The sequence below is a fragment of the Antechinus flavipes genome, chromosome 3, assembly GCF_016432865.1.
Source record: "Antechinus flavipes isolate AdamAnt ecotype Samford, QLD, Australia chromosome 3, AdamAnt_v2, whole genome shotgun sequence".
NCBI classification, from domain to species: domain Eukaryota; kingdom Metazoa; phylum Chordata; class Mammalia; order Dasyuromorphia; family Dasyuridae; genus Antechinus; species Antechinus flavipes.
In genome coordinates, this window is record NC_067400.1 from 624,029,673 (window position 1) to 624,052,506 (window position 22,834).

Below are 22,834 nucleotides of genomic sequence, written 5' to 3' on the forward strand. Positions count from 1 at the left end.
ATACTATTGTCATACCCATTGGACAGGTGGGGAGACTGAGGCAGACCAAGGTTCAGAGTCACAAAGTATCCGGGGCTTTGTCCGGCCGCTTAAGGGGCCGCCGTGCCCCCCAAAGGAGGGTCGGCTTCGGGGAGGCTGAATTGACCCGAGCAGGGTTTAGGGCAGATGCCCCGGGCCGTGAGGGGGGCGGGGAGGGGCCGGGGCTCCCGCAGGCTGGGTAGCCCCGCTCCCCGCTCGCTTGCTCAGAGCAGGGATGCGGTCTCTCCCTTCCGCCCCCTCCGCCTCTGCACCTTCAGAGATCCCCGGCCCCTCCCAGGGGTGCCGAGGGGCGGGGCATGGCGTGGGTAGCAGCCAGAGGAACCGGCTGAGCCCCACCCCGCCCATCTGGAGTTCTGGCACTAGTGGGCAGCGCGCAGAGAGGGAGCCGCCGTCGCCGGGACCTCCTGAGCGCACCAGTGCCGAACCGGGCGCCCGCTGCCCCTCTCCCGCCGGCCAGCCGCCCGCCCAGCTGGGACCCCGCCATGGAAGGCCCCTTCGCGTCCCGGATCGCTGAGAACTCCGAGGTGGCCCTGGACGTCAGGTGAGAGCTGGGGGAGGGGCTGCGGCCGGAGGCGCTGTCCAGCGGCAGATCCGCCCGGGCTCCGGGCGGCGCGCGCCCCGCCTCAGCTTCCCGCCCCTCGCGGCCCGGCCGGGCCCCTTCCCCGGCGCCCGGGGCTCCTCGCCCTGCGCCGCCCGGATGCGGCCGAACCTTCCATTCTTCCTCAGCCTCTGACGTCCGAGTCCGGAGGTCACCGAGACCCAAAGCTCCCGCCCGGCCTCCTGCCCCACAGCCCCTCCCACCCCGGAGACCCGTGGGCTCTGGAGCACGAGGGACTCCGGGGAGAAGCGGAGCCAGGGACGCCCGGTCCGGGGGGTCCTCCCACACATCCCGACGGCCTGGGTACTTCTCCGCTCTCTCCCAGCGGCCGAACCCCTCCGGGGTCTCCTCCCTCATCTGTCCGCGTGTCTTCCCTGCCTCTGCTCTCTTCTTGGATTTTTCTGAGGCAGTTGGGGCTAAGTGACTTGTCCAAGGTCACACAGTCTGAGGTCAAATTTGAACTCAGGTCCTCCCGACTTCAGGGCAGGTGCTCCACCCACTGCGCCCCCTAGCTGCCCCCTGATCTTTTCTCCATCTCTGATTCCTCTCTCAAATTGTTCTCATCCCAGATCCTTTCCCTCTGTTATCTCCCCCATCTTAATCCTTCCTCCGAGATCTTAGGTTTAAGAATTGAGAAATAGTAGGAAGGAACTTCCCAGGACATCCAAGTGCAATCCTCTGGCTGAGGATGATGCAAGATCACACCATATGGGAGCTGGTGGCCCCAACAGGATCTGAACCCCTTGACTTCCAGCCACTCTATACTGCTTTAAGTCTCTCGGTGAGGGCCCAGTCCTCCTCTGGTCGGCCTTGGGGAGGCCTCCTTTTCCTCTGATCACTCCGGGTCGTCTCTTTTTCCTCTGGACGGCTCTGGGTGCCTCCTTTTCCTCGGATTGCTCTGGGGTCCTCCCCTTTTCCTCTGGATGCCTCCGGGGTCATCCCCTTTTCCTCTGGACGCCTCTGGGATGGCCTCCTTTTCCTTTCTCTCTATAGTGGTCTCTCCACTCGTCCCCAGCGCCATCAGCAGACTTCTGGCCTTGATCTTTCCTTGCCTTCTGATTCCTGGCGTCAGTCCCCTCCCGAGCCACGATTTCCCGCTCCAGTCTTGGATCGTCCCTCCCTGAGCCTTCCCCTCCAGTGTCCGCCGTCCCCTTCCGACCCCTCTGGAAACCCCAGTTCTTCTCTCAGCCTTTTCGGGGTTCCAGCGCCTCCCCAGTTCTTCCATGAACTCAAATGATTAAATCAAATACTATTAAAGGCCCGCTCAGGTCTCAGGCACCGAGAATACAGAACTCCAGCCTGTCCCTGCCCGCAGAGAGCTTACGCTCTGGGACAGGGGCCAGAGCAAGGGCAGGGGCACCGCCTGTGAGGGGCAGGGGCCAGAGCAAGGGCAGGGACACCGCCTGTGAGGGGCAGGGGCCAGAGCAAGGGCAGGGATACAGGCAGGTTGGAAGCAAGCTCCTCTTCCCCAGATCTTCTCAGCATGGGGAGGCCTCCCCCGGTTTCCCCAGAACCTGGGACTCTTTATCTCCCATTCGGTCTCTGCTTTGTTATGATGATCCCTGCCCTTATCTCGGTGGCGTTTCTGGTTCTTCCTCCCTCCCACTTCATTCTCCCGTGAGCCTTCCTTCCTCCCTCCCCACCCCTTCCCCACTCCCATCTCTTTCTCGCCTCGGATTCTCCCTTCTGCTTTCTGGGGATCTCTCAGGGCTTTCCTCCTTTGGTCTCTCCTCCATGACCACTCTTCCCTCTCTCGGATGGAAAATCGGCCATTGCCTCCTGGAAAGTCTCCACTCTGGCCATCGCATCATCTTCCATTCTTCTTTATTGTCTTTTGCTCATCTCTGATTTCTGCGCTCTCTCGTTCCCACCTGGGATCTCTTCCTTCTGGATCTCTGATTTCTCCCTCACAATCTCCCTGTGATTTTTTTTATTCCCCCCTTAAATCTCTCTGTTAACTTGTGATTTCTTAGTTTCTTCCCTCAGGCTCTCAGTCAGTCAACGAGCATTTCTGAAGCACCTACTGTGTGCCAGGCTCCTGGCTAAGTGCTGGGGATACAGAGAGGTCAGAGGCAGTCCCCGTCCTCCCTTCAGCGCTTTAGTCGGCCCTCCCCCACACCCGCATCCGTCCTTCCTCCGGGATGTGCTTTCCAGCTCCTCCAGTGACCATAGAGAGCCAGGCTTCCCCCCTTTACTGCTCTGCAGCTGGTCAGTTCTCCCCCCGCTCGCCCCCAGAGTCAGGCCCGGACAGCTCATCTTCTCCAGTCCTACTCCGACTCCTTATGCTTATCTGACCCTGGGCAGCCACTCACCCCTTTTTGCCTCAGTTTTTTTATCTGTAAAGGGAGCTAGAGAAGGAAATGACCAACCTCTGTCTCTCTGCCAAGGAAACCCCAAACGGGGTCACGGAGAGTCAGCCACGAGTGCACACAACAGCAATAACATATTTGTGGCACCCTGACCGGCTTCGGCCAGGCCTCCTGGCCCAGGGGCCTGGGAGACGGCATCGGGCCGCTGGCAGGCTTTCTCAGGGCTTCCCTCTGTCCCCTGGGTGTCAGCCACTCCAGGCCAGGGCCCTCCGGTCAGGAGGGGAGGGGGCTTTTCAATAGCTTCAGTGGCCACCAAGTCCAATCCCTCATTCTACCGGGGAAGCAAGACAGGCCCGGGCGGTCCTGCTCCAGCCTGACTCCCCCGGAGGGGGATCTGGAAGAAGGAACGGGTCCGAGGTGATGATGAGGAACAGGACCACCGGCCCGGGGGGAGGGGGGCAGCCCTCCACGGCTCTCCAGGAGCAGCCCCCTTATCCAACCAGCTCCTTCAGCCTCTCCCTGAGCCCCTCCTCGGCTGCCTGTACTTTCCTCAGGTTGTTTTGTTTTCTGGGGCCCAGGAACATCTGGTCTCCGGTCCCGGGCCAAAGGGCCGGCAGCTAATCCTCAACAATGGCCTCGGACATTCAGATGTGCATGGGGCGGCTCTGAAAAAGCCCGCTCTGCTCCGGCCCCTCCGGGGGCAAACCCTGGGGCGCACAATGTCCAGCTGTCGCCGTGTTCCACAGAGGGACTGGCCGTTGCCGCCGTCGCGAGTCAGCATCTCCTCCCGCGAGGGCCAAGCCCCGGGTCCAAGCCCAGCCGTGTCGTCCCCGCCCTCAGTAATTCTCATTTAGCACTTTCTTGTCTCATTTGATCCTCACACCCACCTAGGAGATGGGTGCTTTTGTTACCTCATGATGAAGAGGAGGAAAATGGAGAGGAAATGACCTGCTCTGGGTCACACAACTCATGTCTCATCACATCTGAACTCAGGGCTTCCTGACTCCAGATCCAGCACGCTACCCATCCTGCACCTGGGCTGAGCCCACGGAGACCCTCGGTGTCTGAAGGCTCAGTGGCACAGGAATTAGAGCTGGAGAAGCCCTAAGAGATAGTGGAGGCTGACCCTTTCCTTTGACAGAGGAGGCCCCGAGTGGGAGGAAAGCAGTGGGAGGCCGGGTAGCAGAGGGGCACAGGGAGGGGGCAGGATGGTAAAGGGGCACAGGGAGGGGATAGGGTGGCAGAATGGTGCAGGAGGGGGCTTGGGTGGGAGGCTGTGTGGCAGAAGGGGCACAGGGAGGGGCAGGATGGTAAAGGGGCACAGGGGGAGGCAGGGTGGTAAAGGGGCACAGGGAGGGGGCAGGGTGGCAGGGGGCACAGGGAGGGGGCAGGGTGGTAAAGGGGCACAGGGATGGGTTAGGATGGCAGAGGAGGACAGGGAGGGGGCAGGGTGGCAGGGGGCACAGGGAGGGAGGGAGAGAGGCAGGAAGAGACCAGTGGCCCCCTGCATCCCAGTTCCCTTTAATAACCCATTTTGAATCTGCTGCCGGTGAGCCCTTTTTGAAGTTATTTCTGTTTCCAGCCTCTTCCGCCTGGGAGAGGTGACTGGTGTGTCAGATTTCAGTTCTGGCCTAAATATTCCTCTTCAGAGCACTGGGGGCCTGGTGGGAGGTGGGGGCAGGTTGAGAAAGCTGGACCTTGGGGACCCAAGTGCCCCATCCTGTCCCACTTGCTGGAGATGTCTGCTGCTGCCCTTTGGGGCTGCGCGTGACTCCCTCAGTTTCCTCCTTTGTCCAGCTGGATTCAGGTCAGGAACAGGCTTCCCAGGGATTCTGGTCTTGCCGCTCGACACTGAGCAAGGCTGCCCCCCTTTCTGGGCTGTCTCCCCGCTCCGGCTAAATACATGGATGAGCAGCATCCAGCTTAGCTTAGTCCAGCCCAACACCCGTTTGCTTGTATCCAGAGTCCTTCTGGCTTTGGAAAAGGATGGTTCTGAATCTGGATCTGGGGCCCCCGACTGCGGGAGCTGGAGGGACCCTCAGCAGGCCCCGGTCCTCCCCCTCCACCAAAGGCACTAACTGCGCCGTGTCTGAAAAGTGGCCGCCCGGCCTCCACAAGGAGGGAGTCTGACCTGCTCCTCTCGCTCAGTCGTCTCTCAGCGTGTCCAGCTCTAGGCGACCCCATTTAGGGGTTTGGGTTTTTTGTTTGTTTTTGTTTTTTTGACAAAGAGACCTGAATAATCTGCCTTTGCCTTTTCCTTCTTGTTTGACAGATAAGGAAAATGAGGCAAATAGATGAAGTGACTTGTGCAGGGTCACACAGCTGCCTAAAAGTCAGTCAGTGTCTGAGCTGGATTTGAACTCAGGACGAGTCTTCCTGACTCCAGAACCAATGTTCTGTGCACTGCGGTGCCCCTAGTGGCTCAGTCCACTTGGAACAGTACTGATTAGGAGGAAATTTTTCCTGGAGTCAGCTTAATTTTTTCTCTTCCTAACTTCCTGTGTTTGCTCCTGGTTCTGCCCTTTGGAACCAGATGTACTCTGTCCGTTCAACGCCTCTTCAAATAACTGCAGACAGCCTCCACACCCCAGCCCATCCCTGTCTAATCTTCACGCCCAATTTCTACCGCTCCCCACAAGACAAGGGCTTAAGACCCTTCACTCCATTGCTTTTCTGCCCCTAGAACTCCCCAGCGTACGAATGTCCTTCATCAATCATGGCGCCCAGAACTTAGCACAATACTAATGAGGTCAGACGACTTCCACGTACAGTGGGACTATCACATTCCTATTCCTAGAAGCCATGGCCCTTTTAATGCAGTCCAAGGTTATGTTACTAGCAAAAAAAAAAAAAAAAAAATCACACATTGGCCATATTGAAAGATGTGTGTTTCATCCCTCTATTTTAGGAGGTGGGCAACATGGTTCATCATTCATCCTTTGGAAGACTGGTTTGGTCAAAGTTCCAAAGCCTTTCCGAATTGTTGACATGTTATAAATTGTTCCACTTATTTCAATTTGCATCAGTTCATACAAGTCTTTGTAGGTTTCTCTGAAGTCACTCCTTTCATAATTTTTGGCAGCATACTAATTTTTCAATAATTTGTTCAGCCATTCTTTGCAGAACATAATTACACATCGCTTTTCAGAATATGTAGACCAATTCATAGCTCTTTCAATAGTGCATCAATGTGCCTGTTCCTGTAGCCTCTCCGATATTAATCATTTTCCTTTTTTGTCATCATTGTCAATTTGATGAGTATAAGTTTCTGAGACTTGCTTTAATTTGCATTTATCTAAATTTAGTCATTTGGATTGTGTTTATTCATTTATTTTTGCTGAGGCAATTGGGTGCATCATGTTTAAGATAGCTATTGATAGTTTGAATTTCTTCTTTAGCACTCTACCTCTTCTTATTCTTATGACATTTATTAATTGGGGGGTGACTCTTGTTCTTCAACCGGCTATTATTTTTATCTTAGAAAGGAGACTTTAGGGCAGGGAGGTGGTGCAATGGATAGAGCATCAGCCCTGAAGTCAGGAGGACTTCAATCCTGAGTTCAAATCTAGTCTCAGACACTTAACACTTCCTGGCTGTGTGACCCTCAGCCAGTCACTTAAACCCAATTGTCTAAAAAAAAAAAAGAAAAGAAAAGAAAAGAAAGAAAGAAAAAGAAATTAGATTTTTTTTTCAGTTCAGAAAAACCACAAATGATTTTTCCCCAGTTAACTGTTTCTCTTCTATTTTTAAATAAATTGACTTTATTTGTGCAAAAAACTTTGTTACATAATCAAAACTCTTTTATCATCTATGATTCTCTCTATTCCTTGTTTGCATACAAACTCTTCTTTCTTCCATAGATCTGAAAGATAATTTCTTCCTTGTTCCTCTAATTTGTATATGATGTGACCTTTTATATCTAAGTCACTAATCTATTTGTAGATTGTCTTGGTATCTGATGTGAAGTGTTGATCTAATTCTAATTTCTGCCAGACTGCTTTCCATTTTTCCCAGTAGTTTCTGTCAAATAGTGAATATTTACTTCAAGACTTGGAGTCCTTGGGTTCATCAAACACAAGATTACTGGGTTCATTTGCTTCTATATGTCATGTACCTAATCTGTTCCATTGTCCATCTTTTTATTTTTTGACAAGTACCAATTAATTTTGATTACTACTTTATAATATAGTTTGAAACCTCGATTTCCTTCATCCCCCCCCCCCTTTTTTGTTATTTATCTTGAATACCTCATTATTTAGCTTGGATATCTTGAATATTTTTTGCCTCCATATGGATTTTATGATATTTTCTAGTTCTGTCATATAATCATTTGGTAGTTTGGTAGTATATTAGTATATTGGTAATCTATTAATTTAGATGGTATTGTCATTTTATTATATTGTCTCAGCTTACACAAACAATATTTCTCCAGTTATTTAGGTGTGCCTTAATTCCCCAAAGAGAGGTTTCTAATGGTTTTCATATCATCCCTGTATGTTTTAGTAAGTAGAACCAAAAAATTTTTTAAATAATTTCTATAGTTATATGAAATAGAATTTCTCTTTCTAGTCCCTTCCTCTGAGTTTTGTTGATAATACATGGAAATGTTGATAATGCGTTCTGATTTATTTTGTATCCTGTAATTTTGCTGGTTATTATTTCAATGAATTTTTATTTGATTTTCTAGGGTTCTCTGAGTAAACCATAACATCATCAACAAAAAGTGACTATGTTCTCCCTTGCCTATTGTTAGTCCCTCAATTTCTTTTTGTCTTATTTCTTTTCTTATTTCTATAGCCTGTCTAGTCCTGTATCAAATGATAGTTGTGTCAATGGACACCTTGACTTTACCCCTGATCTTTTTGGAAAGGTTTCTAGTTTTTCCTAGATATATATGATACTGGCTCAGTTTTTAATAGATATTGCTTACTCTATTAAGGAAAGGTCTTTTTATTCATGGATATTTTAATGCTCTGAAAAGAAACAGGTATTAAACTTGTGTTTTTGTCAAAAGTTTTTTCCCCCTGCATCTAATGATATATGATGTTTGTTCTCATTTTTGCAAATAGTTTCTGTAATGGGAGCAGCTAGGTGGCACAGAGGATAGAACACCAGCCCTGAAGTCAGGAGGACCTGAGTTCAAATTTGGTCCCTGACACTGAAAAGTTCCTAGCTGTGTGATCCTGGGCAAATCACTTAATCCCAATTGCCTCAGAGCAAATAATAATAATAATAATAATAATAATAATAATTTTCTGTAATGGTGGAATAGATTTTTCTGTGAATCTTCAATAATTTATTTGTAAATTTGGTTATTTTGGGGATTTCTTCATTGAGAGTTTACTTATCATTTGAGGTTTTTATGTCCAAATATATGGTCAATTTTTGTATAGGTTCCATGAATTGCTGAGAAGAAAGCATACTCCTTTCTGTCTCCATTCAATTTTCTCCAAAGATCTGTCATATCTAACTTTTCTAGTATTCTATTTACTTCTTTGACTTCTTTTTATTTATTTTGTGGTTTGATTTATTTAATTATGAGAATGCAAGGTTGAGATCTCCCATTATGATAGTTTTGCTGTCTATTTCTTCTTGCAGCTCTCTTAATTTGAGAGTTTACTTAGGAATTGGGCAATCTCTTCCCCTACCCCTCACTTCCAAAATTAAGTGATTTAAATGAACTATTTTTTGTTCTGTTTTTCTAGGTATTTTTCATTTTTGTAAAAAATTTTCCATTTCATTTAAGTTGTTGGTTTTATTGATATATAGCTGGGTAGAACAGTTTCTAATATTTTTCTTTATCCTTTTCATGTATTGTGAGGGAAAGCATTTATATAATACCTACTATGTGCCAGGAAGTGTGCTAAGTGCTTTTTAAGAATCCTTACAAAAATGTGGGAGATTGGCACTATTTTCATTCTTATTTTAAGTTGAGGAAACTGAGGCAAGCAACAAGTAAGCAATCTTCCCAGGGTCACATGGCTTTTAAGTAACTGAGGCTGGATTTTAGCTCAGATCTTCTTTCAGACTTCAAGACCAGCACTTTTGTCTACTGTGTACCCTACTATGGACAGCTGTTGTAAATTCTCCTTTTTTTTGGTAATCTTATTTTCCTTGTTCTTAGACAATTAGACTTGGCTGAAAGATGTAAACAAGGAAGCTACAAGTACCAAAGACATAAATTAATATTGACACTAAGCAATACTAAATTATAGTTTTTCTATTTCTCTCTGAAGTTTTTTTTAACTCAAGTATGGGATATTAAATTAATGATTTACATATTTTATTGATATTTCCAATTTTTTTCTTAGTTTTATTTATTTTTCTTTTTTTGCTTCCAATTTTGTTACCCCTTTCAATGATTTTCAGATTTTTTTTAAAATGGGGTTTTTTAGTTTATTGAATTTTAGGTTTTTCTTAGTTGCCTGCCCAATTCATTAATCTGTTTTTTCTTTATATTGAGAGTTTCTCTGTATTTCTCTTATGCCCTGCTTTGGCTTCATCTCAAAAATTTTAACTTGATCATCTCTTATTATTCTCTAATAAATTTTAATATTTTCTCCCATCAATATAATTTTATTGCACTTTAAGTAGCAAAGGAAATTTTTAATTTTTCTAAATTTGTTTGTGATGTTTTTATGTCCTAATACCCATTCAATTTTTGTAAAGGTGTCATGTGAAATTGAGAAATATGGCTAGATCTTTCATATTTTATTTTTTAAAACTTCTGTGCAGATCCTTTATTTCATTTTTGTTGCTTTTTGTTTGTTTTCTCTAAGTCTGAAAGGGATACATTGAAATTCTCCACTTATCATTTTATTGTCTATTTTTCTCTGAAATTCATTTAACTTTTTATTTGAGTCTTGGATATCCCCAAAGTCTCACTATACTTTTCTGTTATTCAAAACTTAAAACTGCAGACTTTGGGGGTATCCTGTACTTAAGCTAAATAAATTTTAGGGAGAAATAGAACAACTATAATTTAGTATGTCACACCTCAACATTAATTTGTTATCTTTGGTACCTGTAGTTTTCATGTTTACATCTTTTTAACCAAGTCTAATTTTACATTCGCCTCATCTGAGATCATGATTACTATTCCTGGCTTTTTAAACAATTGAGGTGAGGAATAATAACCCCTTATTTTAACTCTGTATGAATTTTTATGATTCCAGTGTCTTTCCTGTAAATGATATATTATGACATTCTGATTTCTAAAACATTCTAGTATCCTCTTCCACTTTATGAGTGGATTAATCCTTCTTACATATAGCTATAATATATCCCTCTAGCCTTTTCTCAAGCCTTTTCCTCTCTCCCCCTCAGCTCTATCTTTATGAAGAAGAGAGGAGTGAGCAATGAGCAGCACTAATGAATTTTGCTTGCTGTAATCTTCTTCCACCTCCTTTCCCCAAACAACTAATCATATGCCTTACCTTTTCTTTCTTTTCCTTTAAGTCCTCCAAGGCTGGAGGTTTTTTTTGTTTTTAGTTATGACTACTATATCTCTGAATTTATCTTCCCTGAAATTTCCCCATTTCCCTTTTTCCCTATCCCATTCTTCTCTATTTTTGCATTGAACTGAATGTATTTCTATACCGTACTATATGGGTATACATATTATGACCTTTGACAAGTTCAGATATGAGGTTCAAGTAAAGCCCATCCCCAATCCCTTCCTCCTTTTTTGTATAGTCTTCTGCTTGTTCATCTAGATTGTATGAAATTGTAAATAAACACACACACACATACACACTCTTATGTAGAATATTCCTTTCCCTTCCCTTTTCTTCTTTTAAGAGCATCAAAACATTATAAACTATTTCCCAGAACCCTCTTATGTCTATCACAATGACCTGTGGTATTTCTTCTAACACTATTAACTGGCATTTACAGAGCACCTTAAGATTTGCAATGTTTTACATTTTATCTCGTTTGATCATCACAAAAATTCTATGAAGAAGATAATTTCCCCTCACTTTACAGATGAGGAAACTGAACTAAGAAACATTAAGCAAATAATTCTTTCTATTTGCCCAAATGTAGTTACCTTTTTGTTTGCCTGGGTAGATAGTTTTTGTTCTAAATCTGTATGTTTTGCCTTTGGTCATATTGTTTATCCAAGCTCTTCTCTCTTTTAGCCCAGAAGCCATCAAATCTTGTGTGATTCTGAAAACAGCTTCTCAATGTGTGACCTAATTTTTTTCTTTTCTGGATCCTTGCATCATTTTTTTTTTCTTTGACCTGGAAACTCTAGATTTTGGTGGTGACATTCTGAGATCTTTTCATTTTAGAATTTCTTTCAAGAATTGATCAGTGAATTATATTTTTCATTTGGCTTTCTCTTTCTAATAGGTCAGAGAAGCTTTCAATTATATCTTAAAATATGGCATCCAAACTAACTTTTTTGGTTTTGGCTTTCATGTAGTTTAATAATTAAAAAAAAAATTCTCAGTGACCTGTTTTCCAAATCAATTGTTTCGATATAAAATATCTTATATTTCCTCTCCTTTTTAAAAAAATTTTTTGGCTTTCTTCTAACATATATCCTAGGTCCATGAAGTCATTCACTTCTGTCTTATTCATTCTAATTTTGGGGAAATCATTGAATGAGTTAGGTTTATACATAAACTGTTCATTTTCCTTCCAAGACTTTCCTCTAGAGTAGTTCTTCCTTTTCAGATTCTTTCCACAAGAGATGTCATTTCATTTATTGGGAGTTCCTAGCTCTGTAACAGCTCTTACGTGAGTGTCTTTATTTTATTTTATTATTCTTTTATTATAGCTTTTTATTGACAAAACATATGCATGGGTAATTTTTCAACACTGCTCCTCGCAAAAACTTCTGTTCCAACTTTTCCCCTCTTTCCCTCCACCCTGTCCTCTAGATGGCAGGTAGTCCCATACATATTAAATTTATTAAAGTATATGTTAAATACAATATATGTATACGTATTTATACAGTTATCTTGCTGCACAAGAAAAATTGGATTTAGAAAGAAGGTAAAAAATAACTTGGGAAGAAAAACAAAAATGCAAACAAACAATAACAGAAAGAGTGTAAATGCTATGTTGTGGTCCACAGTGAGTGTCTTTTTTGTTGTTGTTGTTTATCCTTTCTTTTATCCTTAATCCCAGAATTGAGAGTTTGTGTTAGGGCTACGCTCTGAGCTTTTATGAAAGCAATGTCTAAATCTTGATGGGTCCTAAATTTATTCTCTTGGAGCCTTTCTCCAGGTATTGATTTCTGTGTTTTCCAAGGATAAAAGAGGTGGCTTAGAAACCTTCAAGCTTTTCAGAGCATCTTAAGCAGTCTGAATGTTTGATTGCCACCTTCCTAGACTGAATTTTATACACTCTTGATCCCACTTTGGGTCTGGTTGAAACTTCTTTAGTCTGGCCCAGAGTTGGAGCACCAGTAAGCTACTTCTGGCCCCAGGCCAGGCTCTGCCAGCTTAGCTAGAAGGGTTTTCAGGAGCAAGTGACAGACTACAAGTTAGTCTTCATCTTTGCTAGGGCCCCTGCTTCCTCAGCTGTGCTCCTTAGAGCTGAATGTGCAAACCCCAACAGAAGTCAGAACCAAACAGCAGTCGTTGCCTCCTTTTCCTGCTCTTTGTTCAATGTAACCTTAGGCTTGATTTATACTCATCTGTGACCTTTTTCTCAATGCATTTTATACTAGTGACCCAGCTTCTGGGTCAACAGACTAGTTTCTGGATCAATGGACCCAGCTGCACAGCTCAGATCACTGTGCCGGATCAGTTCCCATGCTGGAAGGAAGCATGCAGATATGTATCTTCCTGACTGAACTCTTCCCATTAATCCCTGGCCTCCGGCTATATACTTTTGCTGACCTTGGCTAGAAAAATTATTTATTAAAGAGAGATTCTTCAACCAGTTTTCTTGTATTTCCCAATCACTACTTTGTCAGGCGACTTTTCCTTAAGCAATATGGAGCAGTTATGAGATTTCTTCCTATTTTGGAATCTGCTGATTTCTATTGAATTTCATCTTAAGACCCTTTCGATTATGACTTTGTCATCCATTCTGCTAAATATCTCTTCCAATTTTGTGCCATCTGCCATTTTGATGAGTATTCCACTTGTACCTTTGCCCAAGTAAGCAATAACATGTTAACCAAATATATACCCCCAGGGGCACTCTGAAAAATCTGTGAAGCACTAATCATTAACCATTAAGCTCTTTGAATCTGGTTATCCAACCATGCCTGAATCCATCTATTATTGACTAGTCCACTTTTCCCCATCTTTTTCACAAGAAGAAGTTGAAGACACTCTATCAAAAGCTTATTAAAATCCCATGAGGAGGAATCGTTAAAATCTATTATTAAAATTATTAAAATCTAAATGAACTGTATCCATAGTACTCTCCTCATTTGTCAGGTTAATAATTCAGTCTTAAAAAGAAAATGAGGTTGGCTGAGCCTAACCTGAGCTTGATGAAGCAAGGACGGCTCTTTGTTTATTTTTTCTTTACCTTTTTTTTTTGGCCAGGCAAGTGGGGCTAAGTAACTTGCCTAAGGTCGCACAGCTAGTAAGAGTTAAAGTTTCAGAGGTCTCATTTGAACTCAGGTCCTCTGACTTCAGTGCTGGGGCTGTATCTATTATAGCGCCATCTAGCTGCCTCCTGGGCCGACTCTTTGAAATCACTGCTTCTCTTTCCATCTCTCTAATGATCCCTTCCAGAATTTTGTCAGAATTCAAAGTCAAGTTCACTGACCTAAAATTGGCAGCTTCTGCTCTCTTTCCTCTGGAAACAGACGTTTTGTTGTTCCTCCCTCATTATCCACGATCATTTTTTTCCTGGTCTTTCCACCGCCAAGGCCATTCTTCTTTACAAAAATAAAAAATCAAGAATCGAGCAGTTACATCCACCATAAATAGAGTTCCTTTTTGAATCCTCCTTTTTTCTACCAATGTAGTTTTTTTTAAAAGATTTTTCAAAATGACTCAACTTCACTTAGCATTTTCAGCTAGTTGTGGGTTTTATTACTTCTGATGTTACTTTTATAAGATTAAATAGAAGCCATTCCTTATAGTCACCTTCTATTTCCTGATCTTGCTTCCGCCAGTTGATTGGGGTGTTCCCTGCTCATCTACATACATCTCTTCGGCTAGATGTCACGTTTTGTGAGGAATAACGATTCCTCCTCATGGGAATTATTTCCCTCTGTGTCCTGTGAGTGTCATTCTTGAGCACTTCTCATCCCTCCTAAGGGGCCTTCCCCATCACATTGCAGAGTATGGGATCATATCTTTCTTTCCTCTGAGTCTTTGGAATTTTTTTTTCTAAATCGTGTTCCTATTAGCTTATTCAGAGGCAGTTAGGGGCAGTCTGTTTGCCTCCGTTTCTTTATCTGTAAGATGGGTATCAGTAACTCCTGCCTCCTCAGGGTTCTTGTGGGGATCAAATGAGATAATCATCAGAAAGCATGGCGGCTGACACATGCTTAACAAACGTTTATTTCTCTGCTTTCCCCATGCCCAGAGTCCCCTCCCCTATTGCACATGTCAATTCCCGCAGGCTTCCCACCCTCTTCACCCTGATCCAGAATAGAGCCCTACTCCCTCCCCCTTGGCTTAAAGGATGAATTGGCCCTAAGGCAAGTCAACAAGGGCTTGGCTTCTGGCAGAGACCGGAGAGAGAGACAGGGAAGAGAAGGAGCTCTCCAAGGTCTCACTTTCTTCCCCACTCCATGGGTGGTTCCAAGCGCCCCTTCCATGGGCTTTGTTTCTCGTGGGCCCTCGTTACCCTCTCCGAGCCTCGACTTGGCCAATCTGTGCCCTTTGGCCCTTCCCCCAACCCCCCCCCCACAGCCTTACAAACCTACAAAAATCTCAGAACCTAAAGACTTCCTCGAGACCCTCTGATTCAAGACCTTTATTTCAGAGATGGCAGAACTGCAGGTGGGAGAGAAATGACTTTTCCAGAGTTGCACATCGAGTCGGGGGCCAAGGGGGGGCTGGTGGGGCAAGGGAAAGTACCCTGAAATTCTCCTTTCAGAGAGATGACCAGAGAGTACTTCACATACAAGGGCATCAAATTCCCCACGGGCCTCTACTCTCCAGAGACCATAAGTTATGTGGAGAAGGACTTCAAGGTCAGGGATGAGGACATCTTCATTGTCACCTACCCCAAATCAGGTAGGAAGAACTTGGTCCTGTCCTGGGCCCCCAGAGTAAGGACGCAGACTCCAAAGACTCCATACCCACCCGCTCTCTTTGTCCTCTGACCTCCCTCGGTGTCCCCTCTGACCTCCCTTGATTCCCCCCGTCACTGTCCTTGACTTTTCTTCTGAGCCCTTTCCTTTTCCTCCATCTTCTCCTCTAGGTACCACTTGGATGATTGAGATTATGAGCGTAATGCTGAAGGACGGGGATCCCTCCTGGGCCCGCACAGTCCCCAACTGGGAGCGGGCGCCCTGGTGCGAGACCATCCTAGGGTCCTTGTCCATTATGCAGATGACCAATCCTCGCCTCATCAGCTCCCACCTTCCCATTCAGCTCTTTCCCCGGGACTTCTTCAACTCCAAAGCCAAGGTAAGCCCGGACCAGTGAGCATAAGCAGAGCCCGGTGGAGTCCTAGAGACCCACATTCAAAGTTGGCTTCGGACCCTGAGTATCTGTGGGGCCTGAAATGGGCCATTTCAGTTCTCTGGCCTCCATGGAGCACTGTGAAGGTCGTGAGGGACCAGGGAAGCACCTTAGGTCCATCAAAAATGCCAGGGTGCTCTGGGGAGCCTGGGGGAGGGTCCGAAGCAGCAGGGGAGGAAGTCCAAGGTCCATCCCCAGGGTCCCAGGATCTCCTCAGTGGCTGTCCCAATCTTGAGCTCCGTCCCTTCCCTTCTCGGTCTTCCCAGGGGGCCCTAGTTCTTATTCCCCTGGCTTCCTGGCTGGGGAGGCCAGTTCCTCCCAATGATACGAGAGTTTTCGTTTCCCTGGCCCATTCAGGCGTCCCAATAACGGCTAGAGCCGGGCTGAGGCAATCGGGCAGGTGAAGATGGAGGGCTCCGGCCCCAGGTCTCAGACTGTTCCAAGCTGCCCCACCCCCTACTCTTATTATGTTTCCCACGACTTCCAGAGATGGAGGGGGGGCTGCTCTGTGACCGAGCCCCCATTGCTTCCCTTAGGTGATCTACATAAGTCGCAACCCCCGAGATGTTCTGGTTTCCCTCTACCACTACTCCAAGATCGCTGGGCACCTCAAGGACCCCGGGAGCCCGGACCAATTCCTGCAAAATTTTCTCAACGGAGAATGTGAGGAACTAGCAGGGCAGGGACACGGGTCAGAAGGCTGGAGGGCAGCCACGAACAGGCACAGAGATGGAAGGAAAGTCACGGGAAGGCAGAGAGACCCAGAGGAGCAGAGATGGAACAGGCAGACAAAAAGCGGGTCAGGCCCCAGCTGAGAGACAAAACTGTATCCAGAGACCAGGAAAAGAGAAAGATAGGGAAACAAGTGGAAAGGAGGGAAGAGGTAGAAAGAGAAGAGAGGCAGGGAGGAAGAAAGGGAGGGAGGAGGGAGGGAGAGCGAAAGAAGAAGGAGAAGAGGAAGAAGAAGAAGAAGAAGAAGAAGGAGGAGGAGGAGGAGGAGGAGGAGGAGGAAGGAGAAAAGAAGAGGAAGAAACAGAAAAAAGAAAGGAAGAAGAAAAGAAAAAGAAGAGGATGATGAAGAAGAAGAGGAGGAAGAAGGAGAAAAGAAGAAGAGGAAGAAACAGAAAAAAGAAAGGAAGAAGAAAAGAAAAAGAAGCAAATGAAGAAGAAAAGAAGAAAGGAGGAGGAGAAAAAGAAAGGAAGGGTGAGAGTTAAAGGAGGCCAAGAAGAAAAGAAAGAAAGAAGAAAAGAAAAAGAAAGAAGGGAGGGAGGAGGAGGAAGAAGAAGAGGAGGAGGAGAAGGAGGATGAGGAGGAGAAAGAAAAAGGAAGGAAGGAAAAGGAAGGGAAGGAGAAAGAGAGAGGGAGAGAGGGAGAGAGGGAGGAGTCCCTGGAGACAGGGACTGAAGAACATGGAGAGCTAGTCCAGAGCCCCAGAGAGACGGGAGGGTGAATGAAGAAGTGGCGGCAGGGCCGTGCAGGTTATCAGGCCCGATGTCGGAGGGGACTGGGGGGGAGGGGCACAGGAGTCCCACGGGCCCATGGGAAGTGAAGAGAGGCGGGGTCCTGGTGGACGGAGTGCTCCCCTGATGCTCCTGTGTCCTTTCCCCATGTTCTCAGTACAATTTGGCTCCTGGTTTGATCACATAAAGGGCTGGATGCGAATGGAAGGAAAGGACAACTTTTTGTTCATCACTTATGAAGAGCTACAAGAGGTCAGCAAACTTTGCCCAGGCCCCTGCCCCTCCCCCTTCGGTCCCTTAGGCCCCTGCCCCTCCCCCTTCGGTCCCCCGGGCCCCTGCCCCTCCCCCTTCGGTCCCTTAGGCCCCTGCCCCTCCCCCTTCAGTCCCCCGGCCCCTGCCTCTCCCCCTTCGGTCCCTTAGGCCCCTGCCCCTCCCCCTTCGGTCCCTCACCTTCTGGCCCTGGCTGGAGGGCAGCATCCAGGGATGAGACCACCCCTCCCCCCCATTGACGTAACCACAGACAAGTTACGTCTTTGGGCCTCAGTCTCCCGCTCTGCCGGATGGGTTCGTTAGCCCTTGGCTGGCCCAAATGCGTCACAAGCACCCCGGCTGTCCGGGATGACTCGGGGCAGCTCGGTCTGACCTCCTGAGCCTGCGGGCCCTCACGCTCTGGGCCGAGCCTTCCCCTCCAGGAGCTGTTGGGGGTCTGAGCGGGGCAGATGTGGGGGTGCGGCTCTGGGAGCCCCAGCCTGGCGGGGCGGGGGTCAGGGTGGGGGAGGGGGGAGCAGAATGCGGCGCACGCCTCTGAGATCGGGCCGGCGCCTCCCCCCCCCATCTCTTCCTCAGTTCTCTCCCTCGTGCTCTCGGCCCCCCTGGACTCCGGCCCAGCGCTGTGTTCTCACGGCTCCTGATCCAGCCTTCACCTCTTTCTAACCTAGAGTCCCACGTCTGTCCCCACCCACTGGGCGTCCATCCCTACGTTCGCAGCCCGTCTTGCCCCCTCCTCTATTTCCGGTTCACAGTCCACCTTACAGGCCCGTTCTCATCCTCGGCTCTCACTAAGGGGTCTCCGATCTCTCCCGGGCTACATCACGCACCTCCCCCCCGCTCTGAGATCAGCCGCCCCCTCCCCCAGTCCCAGGGACCTCCGAGACCAGCCTGCCCCCTCCCCCAGTCCCAGGGACCTCCGAGATCAGCCGCCCCCTCCCCCAGTCCCAGGGACCTCCGAGATCAGCCTGCCCCCTCCCCCAGTCCCAGGGACCTCCGAGACCAGCCCGCCCCCTCCCCCCTACCTCCGAGATCAGCCGCCCCCTCCCCCAGACCTCCGATCCGTTTTTTTTGTTCTGCTCACCCGTCCCCTTCCCTCCCCTCTCTGCGCCAGCTGGGCCCCAAGCTGCAGGGCTCTCCCTCCTCCCCACCTCTTGGGGGCGCCCGAGGCCTTTCCCAGCCCCCACCCCAGCTGCTGCCGGCGGGCTCACCTTCCCCTGCTCTCCTGCACCCCCTCCCACCGGACGGGGCTCCCGGGGCAGCCTCGGCCTCGCGGGGATCGGTGCGGGCCTGGCGCCCCGGGGAACAGCTCAGCGCCGGCAGGAGGCCCCCCACGGAGGCGGGGGCGGGGGCGGCTCCCACCGGTCCCACAGGTTGTGGGAGGGATCCCTGCTCGGAGACAGGTCGGGCGGGATGCCCGTGTCCCTCCCAGCCCCCCGCGGGGGGGAGTTAAAGGAGCCAGTGAGAAGTGACAGGGGGAGCCACCTGGGGCGGGGGAGGGGGAGGCTCCTGGAAGCGGCGGCCCTGGGCCCGCCTTAGTCGGATCCATTTACGGAGCGTTTCCTACGCCGGGCGCCGGGCCAGCAGCGGGGAGCAGTCCGAGAGGCGGGGGTCCCGGCCGGGGGGGGGGGGGAGACTGGCAGGCGCCAGGCAGGGACCGGCTCGGGCCAGGTCGGCGGGTCCTTCCCGCTTTGCCTGGCGCCGGAGCTGCCGAAGGGCGTGACCAGAGCAGGTCATGGGCAAAATCTTGCGGCCAGCGCGTCCTCCGGGAGGCCCGAGAGCCTGAACCGGGCAGGGAGCTCGAGGGCAGAGCTGCTGGGAGATTTGTCCCGAAGCTGCCATTGGCCAGCCGAGGGAGGGGGGGAGGCTGAAGGTGGGAGGGGACGGTGAGGGGGGGGAGAGAAAGGGAGGGGGGAGAGACAGACAGAGAAAGAGATAGAGAGACAGAGAGACAGGTACGGCCATTTGATCCCTGTCAGGCAGAGGGAGATGACCAAGGTCATCCATCCCCCCAGTCCTCTCCACATCTCCAAAGCAAGTGCTCATTTCCCCCTTCTTTGCTCTGCTTCCTCGGTTCTGACTTAGGGACTCATCTCCTCAGCTGGGGTCCCTCCTCGGATCCAGGACCCCTCTCCCCACTCCCGGGGCCTCGCCCCCCACTACTCTGACAGCAGCCCTGGGGCTCCCCTCCCCTGCCGCTTTCCCGTGCTGGCCTGGCTCACACTCTCAGTCTTTAAGCCGTTGGCCCCGGTCGGTCCCCAGACGCTCCCACAGCCTGAGGTGGGGCCTCTCGCCCGGGTTCTGCTGACCCAGACTGGGCCCTGTCTCGGGGCTGTCCCCGAACGTCAGCCTTTCTTGGGCTCACAAAGCCTCGGGCCCAAGTTCACACTGGGAAGCTCTGCGGGTGCTGTCGGGCTCCTGTGGGGAGCGGGGGGCTCCCCTTGGTCCTGCATCCGGGGCCCTGCAGACGTTGGGGACCGAAGTGCCCCCCGCCGCACAGACACGCGCTCAGAGAGGCCAGAAACGGTGGGAAGCTCATGAAGGCGCCAAAGCGGCCCCTCGGTGACCGGCCCCATCCTCCCTCTTGTCCCAGGCTCCTTCACTCTTGTAACTACGTGCCCCCTCCCCAAAGCTGGGCTCCATCCAAAAGGAAAACAGCTCTGGAGTTTAGGGCAGCACCCTGATATTGGGGAGGCCCACGGCATCCGGCCTGCGGCAGGCAATGCTGTGCAGCGGTCAGAGCCCCAGACTCGGGGTCGCCTCAGATGATGACCCTGCATGGGGGCCCTGGGGCCCCAGCAAGTCCCTCCCCTTTGGTCTCCTCAGTTACAAAACGCAGCTTTGGTCACCTTGGGGTCCTTCCGACTTTAAGACCTCTGGCTTCTCGGACAGGGAAGAAGCCCCTGAGACCGCTGGCACAGCCTTTGGTTCAGAGCCTGCTCCTCTCTCTGGCCGGGGTCACTCGGGGGCAGCCCACACCTCGGAGGAGGCCACCAACACCCACCTTCCAGAGAGACCCTGAGTGGGGAGAGGAGGACCTTACACTGAGGGGCTCAAACCCCCTTCTTACCCGCCCCGAGAGCCTGGGACCAGCCGGGCCCAGGGACGTGGCAGGGAGCCTGCCTCTGCCCCCCTCGCCCCTTTTAGAGCCCACGTGGAGTCCCCAAAGGGTCATCTCTGCCCTGTCAAGGCCTGCCTCAGGTGTGCTGATTGCAGCCTGGGTCTCGGACTGCCCTTAGGGAAAGAAATGCCTTAATCTCCTCCCCTCAGTTTCCCCATCTTGAAAATAACAGAGTTGGAATCCCTTTAAAATGAGGATGCAAGAAAGAGTCTAAGACTTTAAGTAAGACATCTACCCTCTCTGGGCTTCAGGAAAATGACAAATGAAGGTCACTGCACCCCAATGGTCCAGTCTGTGCAGCGCCTCCCTGTCTGCCCCCTCTCCAGGAACCCAAATAACCCGGCCCACAACAGTGGGAGTCAGCTAGGGACTCCCCATGCTAGACTTGAAGAGGAACTGGGACAACACAGGCAAGGGGCTTCCTCCCCCAGGAAACTATCATTCGCACGTGGGAAGCCCCTTGATTCCCCTCCTCCGCTCCCCAGAAAAAGCAAAATAGACCCAAAGTAGGGACAGTACATGCCATGTTCCACACCTGTAGCCTCCACCTCTGTCTGGCTCTCCAGAGCCCCGAGCTTAGCTGCTTTTCTAAGGCTGGGGCTCTCCCCGCTGCACTTCTGTAGTAGGTCCATGGTTCTCTCGGATAGACTCTTTGCAGCGCTGTTTGAGGGAATTGCTCGTTCTCGCTTAATGATAATAGCTAATATTACTTTTTGTTAGTTGGGTTATTTCAGTCATGTCTGACTTGGTGACTCCTTTTGGATTTGCCATTTTCTTCCCCAGTTCATTTTACAGATGAGGAAACCGAGGTAAACAGAGTGAAGTGACTTGCCCAGGGTGATGTCGCTAGAAAGTGTCTGGGGCAGGATTTGATCTCAGGAAGGAGGAGTCTCCCTGGGGCTGGGCTCCATCCATCCAGCTGCCCTAAGATTTACATCACTCTTTGCAAATATTTTCTACCCCTGGGAGCGAGCTGCGGCCGTTACCCCCTTAAAGATGGGGAGATTAAGGCAGACAGCGGGTGGGATTTGCCCAGTCAGACCCAAGTCCTAGTCGATGCATTTGAAACAGGCCTTAATGAGTGGGGCTAGCTCGTCTCTTGCGCCACCTAGTGCCTCCAAGCAGCCTTGCTCATATTCCATTTTCAAATAAATTGACTTGGGCCGCCCCCAGGCCCCTTTGCGCCCACTTTTCTTCGGGCTCCCTCGTTGTGGGGCCCCCCTCACTCCTGTGATCCGGGTTCTCTGCCAGTGTGCGGGCTCTGTACTGCTGCCTCAGAAGCCTCTCCGCCCCCAGGCCCCCTCCGCGCGTGCGCGCTTTCGGCAGCCTTGGACCCCGCTGCCCGGGACACAGGAGCTGGCCGGAGGGAGGCCGGGAGGCCTTGGAAGTGGAGGACCAAAGAGCCGCAGAACACCGGGAGGGAGGGGATCTGCAGGCAGGGGCCAGAGCAGAGGCAGGACAGGAGAAGAGTCAGGCTCCGGAGAGCCCGGGAGAGGCTGCAGGGGAAGCCTGCGCCGAGGACGGGCAGGACAGCGGCGTCCCCCGGAGCTCCCCGGCCCCCGCGGCGTCCCCCGGAGCTCCCCGGCCCCCGCGGCGTCCCCCGGAGCTCCCCGGCCCCCGCGGCGTCCCCCGGAACTCCCCAGCCCCCGGGTCACCCCCTCTATCCCGCAGGACCTCCGGGGCTCCGTCCGGCGCATCTCTGAGTTCGTGGGCCACCCCCTGGAGGAGGCGGCGCTGGACTCCGTGGTGGAGAACTCGGATTTCCGGACCATGAAGGAGAACACCATGTGTAATTACACCTTGCTGCCCTCCATCATCCTGGACCAACGCCAGGGGGCCTTCCTGAGGAAAGGTCAGAGGGCTGTGGGGGAAGGGGCTGGGGAAACTTCTCCGAGGGGAGGTCTCTGGGAACCTCTAATCCCATATCCCCATTTAACAGGGAGGGGAAACTGAGGCTAGCGGGGGAACTTGGCATTCATTGATTATTTTTGGAGCCCCAGGCCTGGTAGGTGCCGGGTCATGAGATTAAAGAGTCCAATTTCCCGAGGGGAAAACCGAGGCTGACAAGAGAAGCTCAGCGCAGCTCTCCTGGGCCGGCCGGAGGGGAGGGGAGGGGGACCCAGGCGGAGACCCCGGCCCTCAGCGTCCTTTCCTGCTGAACCAGGGGTATGTGGAGACTGGAAGAACCACTTCACAGCATCCCAGAGCGAAGTCTTCGACCGGGCGTACCGAGAGAAGATGCAGGGGCTGAAGACCAGCTTCCCCTGGGATGAGGACCCTGGGGACACCAGCCCAGCCCTGGCCCCGAGGGCCTGGGACCTGTAACCCCCGGAAATAAAGACCACACAGCCCCAAACTTGTCCCGAGTGGCTTACTGAGATAGGCTGGGGGCGGGGTGGGGCAGGGGCCGGCCTGGGGGCGGGGC

The 22,834-nt window shown here is 50.4% G+C and overlaps 1 protein-coding gene across 1 annotated transcript; it reads left to right on the top strand.

The window, feature by feature from the left end:
- The first annotated feature begins 374 nt into the window (after positions 1-374).
- SULT2B1 (sulfotransferase family 2B member 1) lies at positions 375-22,765 on the top strand. Its single transcript, XM_051989750.1, has 7 exons — positions 375-580; positions 14,971-15,110; positions 15,298-15,506; positions 16,097-16,223; positions 17,179-17,273; positions 22,081-22,261; positions 22,574-22,765. The coding sequence occupies exons 1-7, from the start codon at positions 522-524 to the stop codon at positions 22,732-22,734; spliced, it is 972 nt and encodes a 323-aa protein (XP_051845710.1). The 5' UTR covers positions 375-521; the 3' UTR covers positions 22,735-22,765.
- The last annotated feature ends 69 nt before the right edge of the window (positions 22,766-22,834 follow it).